The sequence below is a fragment of the Anabrus simplex genome, chromosome 5 (assembly GCF_040414725.1).
Source record: "Anabrus simplex isolate iqAnaSimp1 chromosome 5, ASM4041472v1, whole genome shotgun sequence".
NCBI lineage: Eukaryota > Metazoa > Arthropoda > Insecta > Orthoptera > Tettigoniidae > Anabrus > Anabrus simplex.
The window spans coordinates 299474583-299494035 of record NC_090269.1 but is presented as its reverse complement, the minus strand read 5'-3'; the positions used below and the strand labels follow the sequence as shown (position 1 = coordinate 299494035).

Genomic DNA, 19453 nt, shown 5'->3' with positions numbered 1-19453 from the left:
TCAACTGTGTTCTTGAAAAGATCATCAGAGCCTGGCGGGTGAGATTACAGGAAACCAACTACAGTCCATTGAGAATAGGAACCAAATCCAAGGGGATCGCAACAGACTGCTTAGCATTTGCCGATGATATTGCTGTTCTCTCAAACGACATAGAAACCGCTAGAGCTCAAGTTGAAATTTTAAAGGAAATTGCCGAACAAACTGGTTTGCAGATATCGTTTGAGAAAACAGAAGTAATGACTAACATCAAAGAGGCTCCACCAAAACTCCATACAAAATACGGGGACATCACCCGAGTAGACAAATTCAAATACCTGGGTGAGATAATCATGAAAAATGGACTGGACAAAGAAGCACTTCAGGAGCGAGTACGCAAACTGGAAATAGCCTACCAAACATCCCGCACAATCTACAACAAAAAATGCCTTTCCCAAAACACCAAGATACGTCACTATGAAACAGTTCTGAAGCCAGTAGTTCTATATGCAGCCGAAACCCTGTCTCTATATGCCAACAAAGGACTCCTTGAAGAACTGGAGAAAAGAGAACACAAAATTGTGAGAGGAATCTTGGGATCAAAGTACAGAAATGGAATCCATCAAAAGAGATCCAACAAGGAAGTCTACAGCAAAATAGAGAAAATTACCGACACAATCAGAAAAAGACGGGCACGATTTTACGGTCATCTGAAAAGAATGGACGGAAGAAAGTTCACTAAAGAAATATTTGACTTTTTTGATTCAAACCCCAAAACCACAAATCCCTGGTTTAGAAATACCAAAGAAGACCTGCAAATGCTACATATCTCAGCTGAAGACGCCCTTAACAGAGATCTCTTCCGCAAGAAAATATTGAGGAACGGGTTAAACCGAGACGAGCAACCGAAGAGAAGACACGGTGCCCCTTGGACAGAGGAGCGTAAGCAGGCCCACTCACAAAGAACGAGGGAAATTTGGGTTCTAAAGAAGGCCAAGTTCAGTGTCAAATGCAACAAGACTTAACGTGGTCCTTGATGGCCCCAGTGAATTATATATAATAATAATAATAATAATAATAATAATAATAATAATAATAATAATAAATACAAAGAGGTCCAGCAGTAACTAAGAGAACGTTTAGGCCTATATTAATTTCAGGCAGAAAATAAGGTGTACTGCAATTTGCATAATACTTTTGTTCCAATTTTTATCTTAACGTCCTCTCAAATATTAATTTATTTTGTACAATAATTATAGCTGCGACAAGACTCAAACTCACGTCTACGAGGTTCGCAGACAAGTGCGGTGACCACTAGGCCTCCACTCCGTTTCTTTGTGATGTAACTCCCAAGTAAATATGCCTTGCATTGGAATCAGGGATTCATCGATTTTTCAGTTATTAGGTTGCGGACCTGACATGTTTAAGTACAATAGTGTTCTAACACCTCCACTTTCTCAGGAGTGTACTCACGTATATGTATGAAAGCTGGACACTGGGGAAACACTAAAAACGGAGACTGGAAGTGACACATGTGAATATGGAGAAGAATGACCTGAATAAGTACGACATAAAAGAAAAGTAATATCCAGCTTCTCCAAGAAATAGGTGAGTACCTTACATCTGAGTCATCCACTATCAGTGTGTGTAAACAATTCACCCCTCACGCTCCTCATTTTCAGCCTGAGTGCACTGTTTGTCAGATCCGGTCTAAAATTCCTGGCGCGCCCCATGACGTATGCATGTTTATGAATTAAGTTTTATTTTATTTTTTCAGTTAATATAGTAAGAATGTGTCAGTTTTATTTTCATGTAAAATCGTGCCTTCATATATACTGAAATCCAACTCCTCATGGATAGAAATAGGAAAAGAGAAATAGAAAGACTTATAAAGAGCATTACTCAGTTTGTTTTTTACTATCTTGAACATTACTGGAATTAATTCATATATTATTTACAAGCATGCAAAGGCATGATTATTTGAAAGAACTAAGTCAACAGCTATGCGTGCAATATTTGCAAGAAGGCAATGCTATTCAAACTTTCCGTATGGGGCCAAAAATAGGAACATTTGCCAAATGTTAGGATTGCCTGAAGAAGAGCAGCCCTCTGCAGCTCCAGAAGAACTAGAAAGACCTGCAAGATATGCCTACTGCAACAAAAAAAAGAAAACCAGAAAAACCAGGAGTAGATGTCGTGTATGCCAGCGACATATCTGCAAAAAACACTACACAGTGACGTGTTCAATGCGGAACGGAAAGTCACGAATCTAGTGATGACACAGAATGAACGTCAATTGTTTAACAAACAATTTTTGTATTGTAAAAAATTACCTCGCTTAAAAGTTGGTGCAAAATTTACTAGTTCTGTAACATTACAAATAGTTCTTGCTTAATTTGTACTATTTTTTTCCTGACCTCCCGAGGTTATATTTACGCACCCTCTCCAATGTTAAAGAGACTGAAAGAAGGAAGGCGAAAATCATGGGTCACATTTGAGACATGACAACTTCGATTGCAACATCTTCAAGGAAAAGATTTTGGCAAGAGGCAAAAAGGGAAGAGGACAACCAAAGAGAGTCCTATTTCAAAATCTTGACAACCAGAATGATTTGTGCCTCTTATTTAGAGCTAAAGCAAACTGCTCAAGACAGAACTCTGTGGTTGTAGCAACAAAGCTCAGCCTTTAGAGCATGAATGAAATCAATAATAATAATAATAATAATAATAATAATAATAATAATAATAATAATAATAATAATAATAATAATAATAATAATAATAATAATAATAACAACAACAACAACAACAACAACAACAACAACTACCAGAAGTACCCGTTCTTCGTATGGATTATCAGAAACTGGCTTTAGTTACTCATACTATCGGTGTGACTGACTTCATTAGATATTTATATCACTGGTGTATTTACTTAAGTACCGTACGTAGAAATTATTTGTCATGTTTGGAATTATAGTGTATCTTCTTCTTCTTTTCTTCATGGGGGCCTCTAAATATTAGTTCCTAATTAGCGTCGACCTCTAAGATCTTTTGCTACCATGTTTTTCCTTCATTCCCACCTAGATATACCTGCTCCCTTCGCAAAGCTGCAGGTGTAGTGTAAGTATACTTTCGCCACATAGTACCACAAATATAAATATTATTGAATGTATTTGTTTGATCCGACATTTCATAACTATTACAAATGATAAAGGAAATACGCGATGCATAAAAGAAACTACTATAATTATCGAGAATTATAATTCTCAGGGCTTGTCACTCATGTCGCACATCATATAATGAATCTGAGTATAAATGTTGAGAAATTTTTTCAAGTCTTGACAATTGTGTACAGTATATAGGTTGTTTCCATGGTTACAATGATCATAAAAGTGGACCAAAATATAGGCACTAATAACATCAGTGATCCTACTACTCCATGATTTGATAGAAAATAGTTTAAACTCTAGGTAACAGACTCCACAAAATGCTGAAACCTAAGCCAGTAAGTAAAAACGGAGGCCCATTGGCAACCGCTGGTCACTGTACTATGGAGATCTCCGGGGCTATTATTTTTATACTTCACTCCCTTTCCATCACCGCCCAAAGGAGTGCTATGAGCGTCTTACACAACAGTTTATTTTTTTCAGATAGTAAGTCATATGTGTATCAATTTTGGTTGGCAGGTATGCCCAAACGTACATGCATAATCTCGCTGCTGTAGAATCCTGGAGCTGACGTTGCCATGGTTACGGCAGTTCATTGCTTTATCCGATTCCTATAGCAGGGGTACAGTGGTGCCAAAATCTCCGTAACGGTTGGTTTTAGGACCTTAAAACATGGTTTTCGGGCCCACAGGGCTTACCAAGTTTTGTTCTTTGCGTCAAGAGGATTAAATTGAGCTTTGTCTCGTCCTTATATGACAAATTCAATATTTTGCCTATATTAGCCTATTATTTTTGTATCCCTCTCCCCCCTCCCCCCCCTTGCCACCCACTTTGCATTGTTTTGAAAATAAAATACAGGCCATGTTACTCACTCACAATGTAGCTTTCTATAGGTGAAGAAATTTTTAAAATCGGTTCAGTAGTTTTTGAGTCTATTCGTTACAAACAAACAAATTTTTCCTCTTTATAATATTAGTATAGATAATAATAATAATAATAATAATAATAATAATAATAATAATAATAATAATAATAATAATAATAATAATAATAATAATAATAATAATAATAATAATAATAACTGACCTGGTCACAATTGGAATACTACCTTAGGAGAATTTCCATCATATACTGCAAATGAAGTGTAATGGAGACCACGCTTATCCAGCAAACGTTTCACCAAGCCCCTAACGGTCTCATTCTTGCGTGTCTGTACAACTGTGGTGGCTCCATCTGGCAAGATCACACGGCAGAGGGAACGGCTCTCTCTGTCAGGCAGCTCACCTGATGTCACCGACTATGACAGGAAAAAAAAAAAAAAAAAAAAAAAAACAGGTATGCATTACTCATATGACACGGAATTTATGACGTACAGTACCTGTCATGGCACTCTAATTAAAAAACACAACAGTACAAATAGCATGATCACACAGGAGAGAGAATGGCTCTCTTGGTCAGGCAGCTCACCAACTATTATAAGGAAAGAGGTAGGTACTACTTATACAACATCAAATTAAAATTTGCAACATACTCTGTAATTAAACAAAACAACAGTACAAACAGTTCAGATTGCCACAGCCACCAACTGACAACAGCAAGGTGAAAGTTCCAAACAGTAAGAAAAATAACCAACTAAAGGCAAGGCAGAAAGGATTGTTAATAATTACATACATATGCTTTCAAGAGACTGTTATGCCTTTTGGCATTCATTCCACAAACCTCTGTTAATAAACTTAACATCTCCATAATTCCCATGCCCATCTAGAGCTGAAGTCTCTTCTATTTCTACCCCTCATACCTTGAGCTCATTTCCTATGTCTCCTTATGCTTTATTTCCCTTCCAAGGCTGAGTTCATAGGTTTCTATTTGGCTCCCGACCCAACCACTGAAGTTGGTCCTTTTTTACAGCTTCATTCACATGCTAATTCCTAAATTAGTTTTCATTTATATACAGTACTAGCTGTTACCCGTGGCTTCGCTTGCATGGATTTTGTAATTTGATAAAAGTGATCGTTCCTCGGTAATGCACTAATACATTATCTGAAAATCCCTAAAGTATAAAAACTCACCAAAAAATTGAGTTTCATTTATCCCAGAACCTCTTTGTAAACCACATTTGTGGTATTGTCTTTTGGGGCTACAATGACCAGGCTACTGGCGGAGCTAACTCTGGAACATGCGACATAGAACTGTGCATGTGAGAAACATTCCTCTCACACATCGGGGGAAAAAAGTGTTTATTTTTAAAGGAGACTACAAATACCTATTTCCACATCTGTAACATCTTCAGTTTTTGAGGTATAAGTATCCCCATAAAGAATTCAACCCCTTTATCAGTTCCCCTGGCCCCCAGTGGATTTTCCAAAAACAACAAAAAAATACATGTTTATTTTTAGAGGAGATTCCAAATACCAATTTTCAAGTCTGTAACGCCTTCAGTCTTTGATATATAAGCAGCCTCATTAAAATATTCAACACTTGCAAGTTCACTGCACTCCACCTATACCACTCCTGCTGCTAGGCGCCACTACAGATAGGTTATTATTAGGCAGTGTCAGTCTCAGCGAAGTGTAGCATCATAACCTTAGTGCGTGTGTACTTAACTGTTAAGTGATTGTAAGTGTTACAGTTTAGTTCAGTGTGTTTAGTGTTAACGGGAGTTTACGTAAATAAAAGTACAATATACTGTACAGTTAAAGTAGATTTTCGTGAAATGTCAACGGTCAAACGGAAACATGAGACTCTAACACCGAGTCTTAAAATGGAGATTTTAAGAACGTTGCACAAGGGAGAGAAGGTTGCTAACATAGCTCAAACACATAATAGTCCACACACTACCATCTACTTGATCAAGAGTAGCAGAGAGAACATTGAGAAGTTTGTAAAAGATGCTGCAGGAGGTTCTTCTTTACGGAAAACTGTGAAAGCAGGTGAATTTTCTAAGATGGAAGAGGCACTTTACTCTTGGTTTATAAAAGAACGTGCTCGCCACAGCCTCATTAATGCTGAATTGTTAAAAGAAAAATCTTTAATTTTTTATAACAAAATGTATGGAAAAGATGATTTTAAAGCAAGTGATGGTTGGTTTGCAAAATTTAAAGTGCGGTATGGTATTCGTCTGTTGACTGTGACTGGAGAAAAATTGTCTAGTGACGATGCAGCTGTAGTGCCGTTTATTAAACATTTTCTAGAGCATGTACATGAACTAGGTCTTACAGGTGACCTGGTGTACAATGCATATGAAATTGGAATGTTTTGGAAATTATTACCACAAAAAAGTTATGTTAATCAAAATGAAGCTTGTGCACCTGGTTTCAAAGTTCCAAAAGACCGAATAACAATTTTACCCTGCTCAAATGCCACTGGAACACACAAATTGAAACTTCTGGTTCTTGGTGAGGCTAAGAATCCACAGTCATTTAAAAACGTAAATTTGCCTGTCACTTATAAAGGTCAAAATAAGGCATGGATGACAGAAGAAATCTACCATGAATGGTTTCATACTGATTTTGTACCCCAAGTACGCTCGTTTCTCAAAAAAAGAAATTTACCTGAAAAGGCGCTACTTGTCCTTGATAATGCACTAGGACATGGACCAAATGACATGTTAATGTAAAAAAAAAAAAAATGGATGCATTAAGGCTCTTTTCATGCCTCCAAACAGCACTTCCCCTGTTACAACCAATGGACCAAAACATAAATGAAATGGTGGGAAAAAAAAAAAAAAAATTGTTTGAGAATGTTAACTGTAATGATGGCATCACTGTGACTTTGAAATTAATCAACTTGAAAGACGTAGTATTCATGGTTGCAGCAGCTTGGAATACTGTACCTCAACCAGCAATAAGATCATCGTGGAAGAAGTTATGACCTTCACTGGACTCAGCTGAAGAACGGCAAGATTCTTTTGATCCAGAAGATTTAATATCATTAGCAGACTTGATAGAGTCAGCAGTAAAGCAGACCCAAGACGCAGCTTCAATGAGTCGACATTCAAGAGTGGTGTGATGAAAATATCGACTTTTAAGAGGCAATTACAGATGATGAAATGATACCAGAGCTAGATTCATCAAACTGAGAAGAAGCTGAAGACTCATTCGAGGTGTTACCGAAGACAACTGTAAAAACTGAAGATGCATCTCTGCCATTGAAACCTGTATCAAATGGGGAGAAGAAAACTCCGCAGCAAAGAAAGTTGAAGAGTGATGTACTTGTAAAAATGTATAAAGGGAAGAAACAATCTACAATAGATAAGTTTTTTCATTTACAGTAAAATTAAAACATGTGAGAACAGTACATACATATAATACATATTATTATTTTACTTCATTTTAAAAGTATAGTTTTTCAATAAATGTACCCTGCTTTATATTAAACTCTATAGCCTAATCAAATTGTGTGTTTTTAAATGCCAGACTCTGATATTTTGGATTACTTCCAATAGTCGTACAATTCCAGTAATCGGACAACTTAATAGTCTAAGATATGTCCGATTAGCAAGGGCCTACTGTATACTCATTTCAAAAATGTATTTCCGCCTTTTCACCCCTTAGCGACAGAATATCCAAAAATCCTCCCTTAGTGAGCACCTGCACTGTAATATAAATTTATCCCCAAAATTTCATTTCTTCTATGTCCAGTACTTTTGGCTCTGCGATGACGGATGAGTCAGTAGGTCAGTCAGTCAGGACATGTCATCTTATTATACAATATATAAAAACTGAAACGATGGTCTGTCTTCTAAATGATAAACCACTGAGCGGAATTTTGTGAAATTTTGCACAAACATTCTCATTCTGTAACTATGATACATTTCAAAATATAGACCTAAAAACACAATATATCAAAAAAAAAATAAAATAAAATAAAAAAAAAAATAATAAATTAGGAAATGAAGAGTGAAAGTTTTTTCAAGTTCAAAGTATCGAGAATAATTGCTGGTACAAACAGGCAGGAAGAATGGCAACAAGATACTCAAAATGAAGATATAAAGGCTAAGTTAGAATCAACTCTGTGTATGAAGCTGTACATAACCAGCTTTGGTGGTGGGGTCATTAGAGGCTAATGGAAAAGGATAGGTTTACCTAGGAGAACTATAGACTGGGCCTTGGAGGGTCAATAGCAGCGATTGGGAATTAAAAGTGCGGAGGCAAAAAAAATACAGACATCAAACAGTACCTGGGTTTGCTGGATACAGCGGTTGAGAGGCGGGGTGGAGGGGTTATTTCAACCATACTGAAAAAAAGCTACAAAGTGGTAAGCTTTTTTATGTTCTGTGAGAAAATTTTTAGAGAGAGGTAGAGCTTCACAGTTTACCAATTTAAGTGCGGTAATAATACTTTTGTGAGGCTTTCATTTAATGCTATACAATAAAGCTTTCACCATAGGAACAAAATTACACATTTATTACAATTAAATAAAAGTACGGCGTGATCATACAATTAAAATAATTTAGTATTTGACTACACACTATGAAACTAACAAACACTGAAGAGACTTGCAAACTGACGAATGCGCACGACAAGCGGGTGAATCATACCTCCATGTCCAAGACCTTAGCAAAAGGATGTACCCTGCTACCCTTCCTTACAGCACATGCATAGTGTCCCCTACTTGCTTTGGCGCTATACAAATCAGTTATCCGGGATGAACAACATTTTGTGAGTATTTCCGCTAATAATTTTGTTAATAATTAAAGAAAATATAGGAAAGAATCAGCTGATAAGACAACAGGGCTTGTACAAATTTCTTTTTTTTTTTTTAATAATTCCTAGTTTAATCTGGCAAAAATGGAATCAAAATGTAATAGTTTCTCCGCTACTGTGAAGAGTAAGAGAAGTAAAGGAGACCAAGGCAATGATGATTAGATTCTGCTTTTAATGATTTAATCATAAGAGTTATGGAATGCTGCTAAAAAAGTAACATGTCAATGATGGGCACAAACAGAAGTTTATGACAGCACCAATGACGACAGGTATGTTCTGCTAGTTTCTTTATAACAAATAATTTTCTGCCATTATTCTTTACATGCATGTTTGTTACCTCCAGTTTATGAATATGATAATCTAAATAAATACGGTGTTCACTTGTGTACATCACAGTAACAGTGAAACACAGCAACGTAAATATATTTTGTCTGAACTATTAACATTGGCATTACTACACCTCAGTTCCATTTCTACTTGTACATTGCCATCCTGAGAGAATACACACCATAAGTACTTGAAATTCAATTCAATCTTCTTTAGTTTCTTTCCAACCAATATGACTTCAGTTTAGGGAATGCTAATTTCCACACCATAATCACGTAGCTGTCAGCTTGTTACCTGTACACATTTACCGGAGCCAATATCCATATAATCAAATTAATTAAGCTTAGAAGACTCTTATCCTAGGGTGTATCATGCACAGATGTTACAATCTTGTTGCATATACCGTCGCGGAACCCGGCATTACTCTTTTTTTTTCTTCCTTCTTTGCTATTTGCTTTACGTCGCACCGACACAGATATGTCTTATGGCGACGATGGGATAGGAAAGGCCTAGGAATGGGAAGGAATTGGCCGTGGCCTTAATTAAGGTACAGCCCCAGCATTTGCCTGGTGTTAAAATGGGAAACCACAGAAAACCATCTTCAGGGCTGCCGACAGTGGGGTTCGAACCCACTATCTGCCGATTACTGGATACTGGCCGCACTTAAGCGACTGCAGCTATCGAACTCGGTGCATTACTCATTAGGTCTTAATATGCACCATTACTTGCTAGTGAGTGCAGCGCTCACCTTTATGTTTAAAGGCCATAATACGTCCCAATAACAATGGCGGTATTTTTAATATGTCATCATAGCTTTCTGGCAAGAACATTGTCTTTAAAAGGAAGCAGGGAAGCTAGCTGGCTTCAGAAATGGCAGAGCCGAGAACCAGTTTCCCATCGTTCCACTAAAGGAAGAGCTACTGCATGAACATAATTTGCCATTCCCTGTACGGAAAACTTAGAACTAACTATGCACAGGGGTTTAAAAATGCAAAACTAAATTTTAGAGTTATGGGGGACATTCCCAGAATGAGAAAACACCCAGTGTTTTTGTGGGATAATGCAGGACTCCCAGCATTTGCTGACTTTCATGAATCTAGGTCAACTTGCAAATGAAAACACAGTCAACACAACTATGGTTTGGATGGACGTTGTGTAATCCAGATACAAAAATTAAAGTAAATACGGATTACAGTTGGAGAATAGCTGTAGGAAAATGAGGACAATAAGCAGAAAGACTAAATGGCCTGCTCCCCAGATCAAAATCTCAAACACACATGGAAAGAATGACTAGTACAATTCCAGAACAGAAATTCAATAAGAGTATTCCATTTCAATTAGCTCCTATATTTTTTCCTGTGTCAAACAGCATATCAACACCCAATGCAAAATATCTCCCAGATTAAGACAGTGCTATAAGCAGAATAGGTAAGGATGACAATCTCATACGTGTATGGACACGCAATGAAACACATGCACAGTCTTCACAAGGGTTCATATCCTCTTCTGGGGACCACTGCCGTGTAACAAGACGACTTATGATGTTATTTTTCCCCATATTCACAAAATTCCTTTGAAATTTAACATATGGACATCTGTTTTATCCTTGTGTTTTGCTCACCAGTGCATGCATTCAATTCAGTCAGGTGGTTATCAGCATCATTTAAAACCCTCCTGAATATCTAAATGTTCCTTAGTCAGTAATATTACTGCATATTTTCTTCACTTACCCACAGCCTATCTGTACTCATCTGTTCCATTTCTAAGCCTAGCACTACAATAATCCATTAATATTGTACTATCTCTGCAACTGACCCCTCTACTACATCAAACAGAGCCTACAAAAAAGATGTCTGACTCATCCGCACCGCCACCTTCACACCAAACAAGTAAAGAGAATCCAAGCTCTAATTACCACAACCACAAATATACCTACATCACTGAGTGATTTGGGCACACAGTCAGCGCAGCTGTGAGTTTGCATCTGGGAGATAGTGGGTTCAAATCCTACTGTCGACAGCCCTGAAGGTGGTTTTCTGGGTTTCCCATTTTCACACCAGGCAAATACTGGGGCTGTACCTTAATTAAGGCCATGGCCACTACCTTCCCAATCCTAGCCCTTTTCCATCCTTGTGTTGCCAAAATGTGTTAGTGCAACGTTAAACCACTAGCAAAAAATACTTTCATCACTCAATCCTTCACATGTCTAAATGATACTATGTTGAGAGTTATAACATTCCTGATGAACACTCCTTCTCCAGATTTTAGCCCATCTCTTTTATCTACTGTTTAGACAGCCTAATAACCTCCTGCCTATTCATTTACTGTCCATATTTCAGAAATTCAAGTTTGGCTTTCCTCTTGGATTTTTTTATCTTTTGCTGTTTACGTTTTGCTTCTGGTTTAATGCTGCACTAACACATCAAAGGTTATTGGCAATGCTTGGTTGGGAAGGGCCAGGATTACAAAGGTAGTGTTCATAGCCTCAATCAAGGTAAAGACCCAGCATTCCCTTCATCAATGCATCCCACTGTCCCACCCAGTGACCTGAACCGTGCAGCCAACTTGCTTGGTCTTTCTTTGACTACATGAGTACTCCACTTCTAGCCTTACAATCAGTGTCTAACTACATTATAGACTTAAAATAATGTCAAATTTTACTGTTCATTCTCAGCGAGATGATGAACAAAGTACTGAATGCGCATAATGGAGGACAGGGTGTTTGTAGCCACATATGAGAGAGGATCAAATAGGAATGAAACTTTTGAAACTGGCGTGTTATACTTTAATGCTCATTAATGTGGATGAGTGTACAGTTGTCAAGCTCTATGGCTAAATGGACAGCATGCTGGTTTTTGGTCCAATATGGTCCTGGGTTTATTCTTCAAAATCAAAAAAATCAAAATCTATTTATTTGCAAATGAGGTGTCTGCCTGCTGTCATTTCTTGATGGATACAGTACATTACATTATTGTCAAGCACTAAATTTTATATTAACAGGAGACGAAGAAAATTTTCCTAGAATACAATATTATACAATTTACGCTAATAATTTTTTCTATTAAACACACACATCATCCTTAATAAATTTATATTGTTTACAAAATTCTACTTATAATATCTTACAAACATAGTCAACTCATATACAGTACGGTATGTGAAATTACTTCTAATAATACTATACAACTGGTATAAGATTAAAATTAACACTGAATTTATTTACATATTTATATTTTACCCATTTTGGAACCTAAGTAGCATAACGACCTGCTGCGTCTTAACCAGAGCCCCTTTTGCCACCACTTTTCAGAGTTCCTGAAGGGCCTTCACAGCTACCGTAGCGGTCCCAGGGCCCTCGAAGTCCCCACTGTACTTCACCCCTACAGGCAGTCCCCTACTTGGGCTGTCCAAACTCCTTAGACCAGGGGATGGAATTAATTTAATCACACACATTTATTATTTACAATATCCTGCACTGGTCGAATGCCCTCTAACATTTAATTTATTATCTTTGTTGTTGTTTATTCTCTTCTTGAATATCTGTACAGATTTTGGAAAAGGATCAAACACTACCCCTGGCCAGGTTGGGGATTTTAACATTCTTTAATTGATTCCTCTGGCTTGCAGACTTGGTGCTTGTACCGTCTTCAGCTTTAGAATTTATTTTAGGTAGGGCTCCATTTTCAAAGACACGCAAGTCGCCTATAAGGACCTGTACCAGGCCTCTCCGGAGGCCATATGCCATTAATTAAAGTGTACATTTGTTGAGAGTGCTTAGGTGGCCCTCTGTACTGCACACCTGCTTCAACAGACACTGCTCTCACTGTTATGATAATAAGTCTGTCTTTATTCATATAAGAAGCACCAGTTAAATACAACACAGATGATTACCAGTAAGAAGTAAAATACATAAAATTAAGATACAGTACAATGAATTATTTACAAAAATACAGTATTCAAACTTTTCTAAACCCAACATTATAAATTCATTACACCGAGACATAAGTCAATTGAACCATTAAGAAAGCCTGATTGCCAGGTAGCCCTTATCCTATTAAATGTTCTGCGCCCAGTAAGAGATGCATCAACAGCATTTGATTGACAAGTATTAATCTTCCATTGTGCACAATGTTAGACACAAGGGGCACCAGTAAAGGTATTGAGCTGTCTCTGGTTCCCCACAATCACAGAGAAGAGAGTCACTCAAAATCCCCCATTTCTGCAAGTTCAGCTTTTTCTGTTGACTCCAGTTCATAGTTTAATGATAGCCTTCCATGCAGTCCTGTCCTTGTGGCCAGGAGGGAGGCTTTCTTTTGGGGTTATCCAGTTGGAGAGATGACAAGTTCTTTCCTTCTGTATTTTCGTTCTAGTGATATCAGCATACATGTCGAGACTGACTGTTGTCCTAAGGAAGCTTTTCCTAGATTTAAGGCAATGTTGGGCAGGGAAATATCCAAATAGTGGGTGCGTTTATCATGTGGATATCTTAAATCCTTCCTTGATTGCTGATTCTCTCTCCTTATCTCCCCAGGAGCAATACCAGCTAAGCAGTGGATTTTCTCAACAGGAGTACGCTTCTGATTCTGCAGCTTTCGTTGAGTAGTGTCAACCTGTTGTGTATGGGCTGATTTATACCACACCGGACTGGGATATTCACCTGCAAAGTAACAGGGCTAAAGCTGATGTTCTAAGGATTTGTGGTTGAGTTCCCTAAGTAATGCCTGTCAACTTGCAAAGAATGTTGTTTCTTGTGGATACCTTTTGCCTACTGCCTGCTGTCATTTCTTGATGGATACAGTACTTTTACATCCATCTCTTGGCACAGGCCAGAGTAAAGTGTAGCTTCCACCGAAGTCCCAGTCAACATCCATGGCTGTGACAATATGGAAGTTGCTGGGGTATGGGTAGTGCCGAGTAATGACATTCAAGCATGACTAGTGCATCTGACTGTTATGAAAGGTGCTGCTCATAGGGTCAGTCGTGCTGCAATAGTACTTTCTGACCCAGTGAGGAAAGCAATGGCAAACTACCTCACTCCTCATCTTGCCTAGTACGCCTCATTTTGGTGCTGCCATTGGTTTTTGGGGTTTCCTTATAACCGCATAACCTTTGGTGGTGCTATTTGAGGATCCAACCACCCTCTGGGCTGATGACCTAACAGACAGACAGACAGACCTTTTGCCCGATGCTTTGGCAGTGTTTCTATATATGTGGGAGTTAAACAATGGTTCAGTAGCTTTCCCTTCCAATAGTTCCCAGGAAACTTGAATGTATCGCAAGTGAAATGTGCAAACTGGAGTCTTTTCGGGATCAAGTTTAAGCTGGTTTCGGTCATAATATGTTCCGAGTCCTTCCAATGCATGCCTCAGAGAAATTTCTATATCTTCCAAACTGTCAGATTGGGTGGTGAGTGCAAAGTCATCAGTATTAGGCTTTTAGTGCCTTTCGATAATGGATGGTGTTTGTATAGATGTTAAATAGGATAGGAGCCAACACACTACCTTGGGGCAGGCTATTCCTGTTGTTCCTCCATCCTCCCATTTGAACAGGAGATGCATGAAACTGTAGCTTACAATTATTCAGTTTTTAATATGTGAAAATGTTAAACCTGCAGAAATCTTGCATAGATTGTGGGCACAGTTCGGTACTGAAGCACTTTCAAAGCTGCAAGTATACATGACTCAACTTCTTTTGGAAAAGTCAGGTAGCAACTTCTATAATCTGACTCACACACATCATCCCAGAACAACCAATATGCCACAGGAACACTTCAAGAGTTTAAGACCTTCAGTACGATGACACACAAATAAGTGTTCATGAAATAAGGGTTCACCACTATACCCCTGAAACAAAGAGGTCAAGTATGGAGTAGCATGCAAAAGGAAAAACAGCTCTGGTGAAGGCAAAAACCAGTATGTTTGCCAACAAGGTTATCACGACCATGTTTTGGAATGCTAAAGGAGTATTGTATGTCAATTTTCTACTTGAATAATGAACTGTCAATGCTTCATACTATTGTGAACTCTTCATATCATCCCAAAACATGCAAAATTACAATCCACAGAGTCCTGTTTCTTCACAATAATGGTAGGTCTACACAGTTGCTGCTACACAAGCCAAACTAGAAGAAATGTACTGGACAGCTAAGGATCACCCTGCTTATTACAGGTATCACCATATACTGTAAGTTCCATTTCTTACGACCCCTAAAAAAAAGACTTCATGGAAAGGAATTACCCAATGTTAATGTCATACCCATCCAGCATTTTTTTAACATGAAAAGGAATCAGGAAATGTGCAGTGGAAAAAAGCATGTAAATAGTGGAAGCTAAGTAGTTTTGTGTCTGTTTTTAAGGAGTTTAAAAAAGACCAATTCATATTTGATTACCCTAGTATTAATATTCTATTCATGAAACATTTTACTTTATCTCAGGAAAAACTATATAAAATGAGGAAGCAAACTATTAAAATGTTAATTTATTATTATGAAAAATATTAAAACAATCAAAATAGTTTTCCTTTAATAAGCATTGTACAGTGTAATAACAGAATAATTATTACTATTGCTAGAATACAGGAAAGCCGTTTATAGGATGGGCTGACCAGTTCCAGGTATGGTGAGAAGTGAGAAGAGATGGACATCCAAATGATACTGCACGACCTTAGAGGCTAAGACACATTATCAAGGTGGGGCGGGGTGGGGAAACAAATGCAGTCAACATTCTTTAGGCTCAAGCATTTACTACTAAGTTCATATCAAATAAACACACTCAGTTTTCTTACCTAATCACATAAAGACAATGAAATATTACACATTCCCTTAAAACCAAGCAAAAAAGCAGTTGCCAACAAAACAGCAGCAGGTAACAATAAGCATTTATTTCATTTTACCTGTCTGCTGAAGGAGCCTCGCAATGCCAGGTCCCAAGAAGCAAGAGAAGACCGGCTGCTGGAAACATCACTGCGCACAGACACTGAATCTTCTGTGTCATGTTTCTGTTGCAGCATTCGTAGTTTGTGATACTCTGATTCACCACGGTCTTTTGATTTTGAACGATTTTTCCGATGCCATGGGAGCAGCGATTTCCTTCGCCTGTCTTCGGCATCGCTGCGGCTCTTCTTCAGCTGAAACAAGTCATGAACATGCATTCAAAGCTGTAGCTGGAGAGTATCACCCTCCAACCACGTAACAGCCATGCTGCAACAAGCAAGCTTAACACAAAGGAGACACCAAAAAAGCAAAGTTTGATTGAAGCCCATGATAGAAAATACATATTACATTCAACTATAGGAATAATTAATTAACTGGTTAAAATTAGGATGATCAAAAATACCTAATGACAAAACAGATGGATATCAGTAGCAATATGAGCATTAAAATAAAGAAACAGATGGTTAGTTTTATTTCTTTAACCTAAAGTTAACAAAAATTATTCATAATATGGAAGACATCTAACTTATCATGTTACATAAAATTTTCAAGATAAATTAATGCCTGTAAAAATGTTTGCAAATAAACTTAGACAGTAAGAGCTTTCGTGAATAACTATGTGAATCCATGATCCTCCATGTGCAGCTAACACAGTATCATCTTCTGCTGAAGTGCATCGTAGTATACAACTTCATCCTACCATATTTGTCATCCTCTGACACTTTTATCCTCTACAAACAATTCCATTAGTCTCCCAAGTTAAACTGTCCTCTTTTCAGCATGATCCTATCAAAAATTAAAAGCCAATACACTTGCAGTTTATATCATGGTAATAACCACAGGACCTCCAGTTTTACATAGAATTTGAACCACAGGGATGTGGCTAGTAATTTCAACCTCCTCCCCATAGGCTTCAGCTGGAATTCAATCCGTGGCCACTTTCTTGAGAAGCCAGTGACTATATGCCACTTGGCTATCCCACCCTCCTACCATCCAATACCATCCAAGCCCATGCATATATACAATCTTCTTATTCTTCTTCTTCTTCATTTGTCCCACATATATAGGGGTCTGTTTTTTGGCCGTCTGTCACCACTTTACACAATCATGTACCACGTCAGGATGAAAGCGTGCAATTTTTCTATCTTCATGTATAGTATCAAGCCAACGCTGTCTCAGTCGCCCTACTGGCCTTTTCCCATCAATCAGCAATGTCAATCCAGTCTTTGCAACTGTTATTTCAGCAGTTTGAAGCACATGCTCATACCAGCGGAGATGGCTTTCCCTCATCTTTCCACTCCACATAACTTGCAGACTTTATTGTTGCTGACATGATCATGAAGTGTCAAACCAGATGTCCATCACAGGAACTTTGTTTCCATCACGCCAAGTCGCTGTTCCACCTCCTTAGTGGAAGGCCACCATTCTGCACCATACAGAGTAATTGGAAACACCACAGATAGATAAACTTTAGACTGTAGCCAGTCTGGAATGTACTTATCACATAGGACACCAGCCACTTGACGTCATTTCATCCATGTACTGCTCACACGATTTGATATTTCAGGATTGAGGGTTCAATCTGCAGTAATTGTTAAAGTCAAGATATTTAAGTAAGTATATTGAAATAGTCTTTGGAAGGACAACGCCGTTAATACGAATCGTATTCAGATCATTTAGATCTACTGTCAAATATTCAGTTTTCTTATGCCTGGTTTCTCCAACTCTGTGTTAAGGTTTACTTAACAGATGTTAAGTAACAACTGAGGGGTCTAGTGAGAGAGAAAGCTATGCCACAAAACTTGCCATTTCTAGTATTTTCCTCTCATTTGTTGTCTATCTCGTGAACTAGAACCGCATGGCATATTTAGCTCCTGCGTATTCTGCCACAGAGTTTCTAAGTTCTGGAGGACACAATGATTTAGAACACTCAATTTATTCCCATTTCTTGCCAAAGTGGCATAGTCCCTATCTCCTTAGACACTTCAATTGTTATTAATTTAACACTTGTGTTAAAATTCCCGTTTCACAAACACATTTCCAACATTGTTACAAAACAATTGTTAAAGACAAATTAACACGTATACGTGAGATTTCTGAAAGTATTTGGCAGTGAACATCTTTTGTTTCTTTACGTACAGCACTCTGAGAAGTATATTGAAATGGTTATTTGTCATACATGGTTGACATTATTATAGGTTATGGTTAGTGGATACCGCTAAGACGTAAACATGTGCACTAAGAGGCAAAAAGGCGTTAATATAACGAATATGAGACAAACGTTATTATAGATTTAATTTGAATGTATGCGAGTGTGCTTGAAAAATAAAAGGACAGACGGTTACATCACAACTTTCCATATATTCTTATATCAGTGCAATCTAATGTGAATGATATTTGGGCATTCTTTTACTGCGGAGAAAATAATGTAATGTGTTGCTAAAGCCGCAAAGGCAGCAGAAACTCTTTGCACAATTCTACACTCTCTTGTCTTGCACTCATGAACATAGTCTCCTACAATTACATGGAAAGAGTCTGAAACATAATATCGAAGAATTATAAGTAACTGCTGCTGTGGAGACACTGATAAGCTTCAATTGTGGGTAACTCTAACCTATTTTTAATTTCTTCTAGTACCTTATTCATTATGACTTTGGTAATTAGGCATCTTTGAAGAAAACTTTCTTCTGATAACTGTAAAAAGTAGTGGGTCGTCCATTGTCTTCTTCAGATTATAGATAGTCTTCATACAGCAATACAGATTCAAACGTATGACTTCTAGGTGCTACCATTTTGGAATTTTAACAGTTGTTAAGAGGTTTAACACAGGGCTGGTGTCATGTTAATTCAACACAAGTATCAACAGTTTGTTAGTGTTAACAATTCTTGATGAGAGAGCAATTTTGTTAAATTGTGTGTTGAGTCTACTTAACAGCAGTGTTAACACTTAACATTCATTGAATAAACTGGGCCTTAATGTTGAGCAGTAGTCCACATTCTGTGATGTGGCTGGTCCATGCCTGGACTTGTAGGTCAGTCTTATCCTCAGAGGTCAAAAGCACATTGTCAGCATAGAGCAACATCCAGTGTACATATTTCTGTAGATCTCTTGTAACAGTATCCATGACTTATGAAGAGGAGAGGTGAGAGTACAGATACCTGATGGACACCAAAAGCCGCAGGAAAATCACCAAATAATTCAGCCACTGATTGTATTTGGCTCTTTGGATTGTGGCAGAGCAGTCTGACCCAATCTATCAGCTCTTAGGGACACCATGACCATGGAAAGCATGCCAGATCAAGTCATGCAACCCATAATATAATGCCTTCTCAAGGATGAGGAAAGCA

General features: G+C 37.8%; 1 protein-coding gene across 2 annotated transcripts in view; it reads right to left on the bottom strand.

Moving 5' to 3' along the window:
* The window catches only part of loco (locomotion defects), a 308467-nt gene that overhangs the window by 74856 nt on the left and 214158 nt on the right, over nucleotides 1-19453 (bottom strand). The window contains exons 4-5 of one of the 2 annotated variants that reach the window (XM_067147469.2): nucleotides 16066-16299; nucleotides 4251-4439 (exon numbers count right to left, since the gene is read on the bottom strand). In XM_067147469.2, the coding sequence (XP_067003570.2) occupies nucleotides 4251-4439; nucleotides 16066-16299 (423 nt within the window). The remainder of the gene's footprint in view (nucleotides 1-4250; nucleotides 4440-16065; nucleotides 16300-19453) is intronic. The other variant, XM_067147470.2, reaches the window with a different exon arrangement.